This window comes from Pediculus humanus, genomic scaffold (genome assembly GCF_000006295.1).
Source record: "Pediculus humanus corporis 1103172107373 genomic scaffold, whole genome shotgun sequence".
Classification (NCBI taxonomy): domain Eukaryota; kingdom Metazoa; phylum Arthropoda; class Insecta; order Psocodea; family Pediculidae; genus Pediculus; species Pediculus humanus.
In genome coordinates this window covers 87,785-96,862 of record NW_002987001.1, presented here as the reverse complement: position 1 = coordinate 96,862, position 9,078 = coordinate 87,785, and the positions used below count along the sequence as shown (strand labels likewise).

At 27.3% G+C, this 9,078-nt stretch overlaps 2 protein-coding genes across 2 annotated transcripts; one reads left to right on the top strand and one right to left on the bottom strand.

The window, feature by feature from the left end:
* Window positions 1-120: 120 nt before the first annotated feature.
* Window positions 121-3,037, bottom strand: Phum_PHUM019770 (uncharacterized protein; the record flags this gene model as incomplete). The annotated part of the gene is made up of 8 exons (XM_002422823.1): window positions 121-254; window positions 347-599; window positions 676-825; window positions 914-1,075; window positions 1,149-1,307; window positions 1,474-1,648; window positions 1,739-2,093; window positions 2,173-3,037. 8 exons carry the CDS (start codon window positions 3,035-3,037, stop codon window positions 121-123), a joined length of 2,253 nt encoding a protein of 750 aa, XP_002422868.1.
* Window positions 3,038-3,536: 499 nt separating this feature from the next.
* On the top strand, window positions 3,537-6,105 carry Phum_PHUM019760 (uncharacterized protein; the record flags this gene model as incomplete). The annotated part of the gene is made up of 8 exons (XM_002422822.1): window positions 3,537-3,556; window positions 3,795-3,868; window positions 3,962-4,087; window positions 4,164-4,481; window positions 4,992-5,186; window positions 5,270-5,471; window positions 5,565-5,687; window positions 5,976-6,105. 8 exons carry the CDS (start codon window positions 3,537-3,539, stop codon window positions 6,103-6,105), a joined length of 1,188 nt encoding a protein of 395 aa, XP_002422867.1.
* Between the last annotated feature and the right edge of the window lie 2,973 nt (window positions 6,106-9,078).

The window sequence follows — 9,078 nt, the reverse complement described above, 5'->3', positions numbered from 1 at the left end:
GAGGTACAATATTCTCATTTAATTTATTTTTTTTTTTTCTATACAGTTATAAATTTTACATGTGAAACCTTATCCTTGATTGTAAAGGTCATTATTATTTAAAATTTTCCAAATTTAAATTTACGTTTCCTTGCAATTTTTTATTACTATATTTGCCAATTTGTTTATCGCTCGATGTGAATGTTTTGCTTTGGCCAATTCCTCGAGCAATTCCATTCCTTCACCGTTCGTTACCAATGGACAATATTTTTCTCCTGAAAAAAAAAAAAACCAGTTAATAATTGAAAATAAGTACAAAAAAATAATTTCGTTGCACTTTGGTGATTGACCTTGTAACGAAACTTACGATAGACCGTAGTCAAATTAGCGAGAGCCCACACTGCCCAATATTGACATTCTTCGGTGTGAGTTACTTTGAGTAATCCGAAAATGGGTTGAAAAGACCTATAATTTATATTTCTTTCCGTATTCAAATCCCATCTTCTTATAGCCCAAACAATTTTTCTTAAAACTACTTCTCTTTTAGGTTCTTTCACCGTCCAAAAATCAACGCCGTCAGAACACATGTGAGCCAACACTCCCGCTGCATTGTAACTAACCTAAATTTAACGAAATGTTAATGAAATTTGGAAACGAGTCGAAGACTTGCAAACATTCTACAGTGCCAAAGGTTACCTCGATCCCATCGCAACCCGATCCGAGTAATTCCGTGAAAACGGACACGAAACGCTCCGACATCAAGACAGGACGAAGGAATTTAACTTCTGCCACGTTACCCAAGAGTCCCATCATATTTCGTAAAAGTTCTTCTTTACTGGGAAACATCTTAAACGACAAGAAAAATATTTTTTTAAAAAAAAAAAAGGTAAGTGATTTACATTTAATTTACATTCATTAGATTAGATCAACTAACCGAAAGACAAGCCAAAAATAATTCCATTCCATTTTCTGCGAGAAATCTTCGACAATTTTCAATTGTTTCATCTGTTATGTTCCATAAAGTTGACCAGGCAACTTCCAAAATGTCATCACATATTTGACTTTGTAATCGATCCGTTATCAATGTTAATATTTGCTGCATAGCGAAAAAAAAATTTCTTTTAATCGCTCATATGATTGATTTAAAAAAAAAAAAAAAAGTAACTTACATCGACCATTCCCAAATTACCAAGCAATTGTTTTTGAGATTCATCAACTTGACATGCTAAAGAATTCAACAAAGATAAACTAATTCTCAAAACGTATGTGTCATCAACTTCAGAAATTATGTACAGAAGAAGTAGGACCAAACGTTCATACTCGAAAATCTGTAAATAATATGAAATTTTAGGACATTACAAAGTAGTTGCACTTGTAGTATGAGTAAAGCAAATAGTACATTATTAGGCCGATATAATAATTTGCCATTATTATTAATAAATCAAATAAAGATTTGTGAGTTGGTATGTTTGTCGAAAATTCTTACAAACTTACTAAATCATCAGGTAAACAAAATTGTAAAAGAGTGAGGCAAGCATTTCTTATAACAGTTTCATCATCTTGAAAAGCACCCATAGCATTTATGACAGTACTAATTAAACTACGTTTCATTTTCAGCGAAAAGTATGCTTTATTCGCAATAACATTTGCCATGTAGAATAAAATAGCACTAAAAAAAAGAAATACATATAAAAATATATTTCCCACTATTAAAATACAATCCAGCAATGTTGAGAAATGTGTTGTTTGTTGTAATTACCTTCCAGAAATTTGAATATGTTTTTCATGTATGTGCCTATCCATAGCTTCTATTAGAAAAACCAAAGCTTCATTGACATTTTCACTTTGCTCATTCCTGTATAAATCATATAAATTATTTAAAACATTCGCTAAAACTTCAGTTCTGTCAAGATTGGCTTGCATGGCAATTAAAATTTGCTCTTCATTCGCATTTCCCGATATTCTTTTTGCAGGAATATTGGGTCTCCTGCATGAATCCGGGTGTGTTTTATACAATCCTAAAAACTCAAAGGGTCGTTTCATTCTGGAACTCAATCCTGATATTCCACATATTTCACAGTCATCATTATTAACATTAGTTTCGTTTGAGTAATCTAAAAATTTAACATTCATTATCTTAATTATGCAAAAACAAAATATATATATTAAATATTGAAAAAAAAAATTAATTACCCCTTTCTGTTAAGTTTGTTCCGGATATATCTAATGATATTAAATTTGGCAGATTTTGAACTAATGAAGCTAGAGTAGAAGATGGATCTCTAAAAGTTCCACAAGTTGGAGGAGGCATAGAAATATCCAAGTGTTTTAAATTTTTCAATTTTTCAATGCAAGAAATACTTGAATTTAAATCTTGAACATTGTACAAGATGAGAGAGGTTAAATTTTGTAAAAGGACTAAAAATGTAAGACCACCAGGAGTGTAACATCCTGATAAATCTAAATATGTTAATTTCTCTAATGGTTTTAGTAAGTGATCAAAATAATTTATTTCTACAATTAAATTTCGAATGGTTAGCTTTTTCAGGTTGGGTGTTTTTAAAATATAATTATTATTAGAATTAAAATTTTTTTCATCATTTTTTATTATTTTGCTTCTTAAATTTCTAGGTAAAACTTTTGGAAACAAACCAAATGAAAGAGATACTAAATTAATCCCTCTCTCGTTTATGTGAGTCAATGATTTCTCAGTCAATTCCCTGCAATTTGAAATATCCAATTCGACAGGTAAACAATTAACTAATATCTTTAGGCCATCATCACTAATTGCAGAATTTTTTAATTTAATTCTCTTCAATCTGGCTGCTCCAGGATTTTCAAATAAAGTAACAAATTTGTCATCAACAACGCCTCCAACTTTTTGGTACACTTCCAACAGCTTATCACATATTTCATTTGGTAGAGTTAACCCTATTTTTAAACGAAGGCAGCCCGAGACGGGGTCAGTATCGGCCAAAACGTTTAAATTACGTCCTACGTATTTAATGCATTGATCAAACAGTGAATCAGGTACATCTTCTCCTGGTTTCACATTCATTTTATCAATTATTTGTATTATTTACAAACGATGAAAAGTCTGGATCGAGAAAACAAACTTTTCTACGCTTTAAAACTACTTTTCCAGGCTGCACATATGTTATCAATGATAATGTCTGACAGTGTCAACAATCAAATTGTAAAACTACATTTAAAAATCAAAGCCTTGAAAAGAAATGATAAACGATACAATAAAATAATACCAATCACTCTGTTTTTAAACGTTTATGACATTTGAACAACTGCGCAATGAAACTTTAAATAATATTTTACAAACAGACAATTTATAGCGTTAAAAAAACGGGGCTTAAGAATAATTTAAAAACCATGTATATCGGTCAATGAATTTTTGTTTATGTTTAAAAATGTAGGAACAAATTTTATAATTATTTTACAGTATATTTAACCATTTAATACATATATAATTATTTTGTATGCAAATCAATTAAATAAATCAAGTGAATTATTTGCAATGATTTAATTACATTCAATTGGTGACCATGACTTTTTATAAAGCAAAGTAAGAATTGTATGTCTCTAACCGCTTTTGTATCTGATAATTACGAATATATTTATTACATATTCGCTTTTTTGAACCATTAAAAAATAACAAAAATTAACACTGAAATAATTTTCTAACGTACATAATATTAAATCGTGATTTTACTTTTTTTTTTTTTTTTTTTTTTACATTGATTACGAAATTTGATATGGTTTGAAGTTATCTTTCGTAATACTATTTGCCTTTATTTTTACAGGCTTCAAGAATTGGATGCTGTTTTAGATAAATCTGAAATTGATTTAAATGAATTAAGGAAGCTCTGTTTTCATGGTTTGAAGAATTTATATAAAAAAAAAAAAAGTGTTATTCAAAATTGTTTTTAATATCACAAGGGTTGTGATACAATAAAATTTACATTTTCAGGTATACCAGATTCGCAAGGAAGAAGAGCCTTGTGTTGGAAATTATTACTTAATTACTTGCCATCATCAAAAGTACAATGGTTATCAACTTTAAATCATTCTAGAAATTTATACAAGCAATTTATTGGTAATTCAAAATAGAAATTTTCAAATCCAATGAAATTACTTTTTTATTGATATACTCATTCTATTATTTTACACAGAGGAAATGATAGTTACTCCTGGATTATCGGGATCATCATGCACCGAGGAAATTTTAGACCATCCATTAAGCTTTAATCCAGATAGTCAATGGCAAACTTTTTTTAAAGATAATGAAGTTTTGTCACAAATTGATAAGGATGTGAGAAGATTGTGCCCTGATATATCATTTTTCCAGCAAGAATGTGATTTTCCATGTGATTTAGTTGTTAGGAGTAAAGGTGTTAAAAGATTGCATAAAAGGGTACAAAGGACAGTTTTAAAATCGGCCAATGTCGAAAGGAAAGGATTAGGAGTTACAAAGGTAATTAAAATAATGTGTGAAAATAAATTTACCTCACACACACACACAGAGAGTAAACAATAAAATAAATAATAATTTTAATTTTAATTTTTCTTTTTGTTTTGCATATTTCAACTTATGGTACTAGTAGCAGGTATGTCACACTGAATTTTAATGCCTTAAATATTGTGAAATTAAATGTTGGGAAAATTGCTTTTCTAGATAGTTGGGTTTTAAATTATATAAAATAAGTTTAATTTATTATAATATATATATAAATGAGTAAAGTTTTTATTTTGTGTGAAAAAAGTATTTTTCAATTTACATTTAAAATTTGTTTTTATTTATGAGTAAATTTGATGAAAAGAAAATCGGAAAGCAAACGATTAAAAAATTTTTTTTTTAAAATCTATCAAAATAATGTTTTGTGTTGTTGTTTGTTGTTGTTGTTTTGTTTTGCTGAGGTTTGGGATGCTTTATTATTAGGTTTGTACCTTGTTTGCAATTTTTTTTTAAATTAAAACAATTGAAATTAAATTATAGATAGCATTATCGGTAAAAAAAGCAGTAGAGGATTATGCACCTTTGGATGAAGGATCAGAAGCTCATTGGGAAGTTGTTGAAAGGATTTTATTTTTATATGCAAAATTAAATCCCGGTCAAGGATATGTTCAGGGAATGAATGAAATTATAGGGCCGATATATTATGCATTCGCATCAGATCCTGATAGTGCCTGGAGAGGTGAACCTTTTTCTTTTTTTTTTTTAAATCCTTCGAATAAATTTAAAATTAATTTTTTTGTTTTTTTTTTTTTGTGATTTCAGAACATGCAGAAGCAGACAGTTTTTTTTGTTTTACCAATTTGATGGCGGAAATCCGTGATTTTTTTATAAAATCATTGGACGATGCCGAAAGCGGGATAAAAGGAATGATGATTAAACTAACTTCCGAACTTAAAAAAAATGATTATCAGGTTTGGTCGAAATTAAATCAACAGGAACTCTGTCCCGAATACTACAGTTTCAGGTATCGTATATCGATCACCTTTTTTTTTTTTTTTTTTTAAATCATTATTATTAAATTTTTAAATAAAAAAAAAAAAATATACTTTACATTTAGGTGGATCACTCTTCTTCTATCCCAGGAATTTCCACTTCCGGATGTTTTACGAATATGGGATTCATTATTTTCCGATCCGAATCGATTTAGTTTTTTAATACACATTTGTTGCTCTATGATATTGTAAGTGAAAGAAAAATCATTTAAACACGTGTTCGTGTGATAATAATAAAAAAAAAACGGGGAAAAAACCATGTGGAAAACAAAAAAAAAAAAAAAAAATATCTTGTTTGCACTTGTTTGCAATTATCTTTAATATCAATTAATTTATTATCAGAGATGAGAGTGATAAGAATTGAAAAAAAAAAAAAATTATTCGATTGACCTTTGATTAAATTTTTTTGAAATCATATTTTAAAAAGTAAAATTTGTTTAATTTTTTTTTTTTTTAAATTTGTTTTGTTTTTCCAGGTTACTTCGTAATCAGATTTTACAAAATGAATTTTCCGCCAACGTGAAAATTCTACAAAATTTCCCACCCATCGACGTACACGTGATACTATCAAAAGGAGCCGAATTAGCATTGAAAGAAAACATTTAATTCTTTTTTTTTTAACTCAAATTATTATTATTATTATTATTTGCTCACACACACACACACGTGGTGTTCGTGCGTGCACACACAACGAGATGTGTTGTTAAAAACATTTTTGATGATTCTATGAAGGGGGGAGGGGGGGGGGGCAAAAAAAAAATAATAAAAAGAAATTTTTTTATATAATATAATTTTAATTGTTATCGTTAATTTGTTTCGTCGACTTGTGACGTTTGCCTATACGATTTCATATCGCGTATTTTGTTTGTTTGTTTGTTACGTGAACGGTACTTGAAGTATCGCAAAAAAAAAAAAATCAATTTTTTTGTTCGTTGATGATGATGATGATGATGATGATTTTAAAATACGATATAGTTTATTAAAACTTTTGTACACGTATATATATATATATATGTAACAATCTCAGACAATAAAACAAGTCAAATTTTAATTGACTCGCGTATCGTGTCACTGTAATTAAAAAAAACGGTGAGTTTTCTTTTCTATTTTTTTTTTTTTCTAATGGTTTCCATTTCGTCTGTATTATTGCATTAGGATAAAATAATAATAATTTTTTTAAATAAATAAATAAATAATAAATTTTATCGCACAAAAATAATATTATTATTATACGAATGTTTTTTTATTATCATTATTATTATTTTTTTTTTTAAATTTAGAATTTAATGTTTTACGTTTATAATTTTTTTTTTTTTCTAATAGAAACATATCTTTAATTATGTTGTATTATAAATATTTTTTTTATTTGTTAATAAAAAAAAAAGATAATAATGATAATATATATGTATGGAAAGTAAAATAAAAATTTAAATTTAATTTTTTAAATTTTTTAAAATTTTTTTTAATTTTTTTTTTTTTAATGAAAATTTAATCTTGTATCGATAAAGTTCAAATCGATTATTTATAATTATTATTATTATTTATATCGATCTTATTGATTGATTTTTTAATAGGTTATTAACGAAAAAAAAAAAAACGAAAAAGGCAGCGAAAGAAATTTTTTTTTTGTGGTGAAGTTTTCTTCCTTCCCCCTTTTTTCCCTTTTCTTTTCTTTTACCCCCCGTTGTTTTGTTCTGTCCGTGCGGTAAACAGGAGGCAATTGAGTTATACGGACGGAAAAAAAAAATTTTCTCTTGTTTTCACGTTAGAATTCTTCCCCCTCCCCCCCTTCCCAAAAGTCTCTCTTCCCGTTTTTTTTTTTCCTTTCTCTGGAAATCTTTGATTTTCAATAGGAAAAAAAACTTTTTCCATTCTACTCAAAGATTTTTTTTTCTTTTTTTATAAATTTTATTTTTATTTTTTTTTTTTCATTCTCTCCTTTTTCTATATATATATTTATGTGTCTGTTTAAATAAAACCTTTTCAAAAGGAAAAATGTTAAAAAAGGAAAAGGAAAAAAAAAGGAAATGAATGTAAAGAAAAAACGAGAAAATTTAAAAAAAAAAAAATTTTTTTTTTTTATTATTTGTTTTCGTTTCGTTTCGTTTTTTTTTTTTTTCGTTAAATATACAAAATTTTTTTTTTTCTTAGATTTTGAAAACAAAAAAAAGTAATAATAATAATAATAATAATAATAATAATAATAATAATAATAATAATAATAATAATAATAATAATAATAATAGATTTTATACGTATATTTATATATATTTTTTGTATGTGATATAAATAAGTTAAGGTACGTGATTTTCACATTTTATTTTATTTTATTAATTATTAATTATTATCTGTGTTCGTCCGTGATTATTAATTTTTTATTACTTACGAGAAAAAGCGAAATTTTTTTTTTTATTTTTTAAATTGTCGTTATTATTATTATTATCATTATTATTATTATTGTTTTTATTTTCATTTTTGAAATTTTAAAAAAGTGACGAACGACGAAATTCTTCATTCGACGATAAACTTTTTACATAAATTTTATTTTTTTTTTCGTGGTTAACGTTAAATTTTAAATGTGTTTCTATTATCATTATCATTATTATTATTATTATTATTATTATTATTCGTGATGACGGGTAGTTCGGTGTGCTAAGTATTTTATTCGATTGATTATTTTTACAAAGTGGTAGGTACTCGTTTATAAAATTCTTCGGTGATACCAACAAATTCTTCTTTCAACTTCTAGAAAAAATTTTATTAAATTTTCTTTTAATATCGCGGCTCCCAGTGGTCCCCAGTGGTCCCCCATTTGACCGAAAAAGAGTTTCCATTCCTGGGAAATTTTAACTTTGTAGGGTTTTTTTTTTGGTCGGTATTTCCTGTTGGTCACACGTTTGATTTGCTGTCGGGTTTTAAAGGTACCACTTCCGTTAAAATATTCTATTGAAAAAATTATTAAACAACCGGAAATGAAATGATCTATGATTAAATCATCATTATTATTTGTTATGAATTCCAGAGAGAGAAAGAGAGAGAATGAGTGGTGTGTAAATTGTTTTTCCATCTCTTTGTTTCTTTCTTCTTCTCACTCTCTTCAAATTGTATTTTAAACCGTGTAAACAAACACATACGAAAATAAAAAGAGAGAGAGAAAGAGAGAGAGGGGGGGGAGTGAGTGAGTGAGAGAGAAAATTTTGTAAACATGAAAAAAAAAAAAAAGTTTGGAAGGAAAAATCCGAAACGACCCGTGATATAGTAGAGTGATTAAATTTGTCATCAGGTTGCGTCATAAGCGGAGTGTTTGACAGTTCGACCGTGCTTTCGGGTAATCAGATTAAGAGTATCCCTCAACCCCCCTTTGATTATTCAACCCTTAGATTTCATCTTTTACGGTCCAGACAATGGTTAACTAAACACGGATACACACATTCGACAAATAAAAAAAAAAAAATTTTTTTTTATTTGTTTACAGTAAATACACCCTTTGGAGAAAATTTTATTTTTGCTTTTCTAACAATTTTTAATTGGGGAGAAGGAGACAGAAAAAAAAAAATTTATTTTCGATGTGGGGAGAGG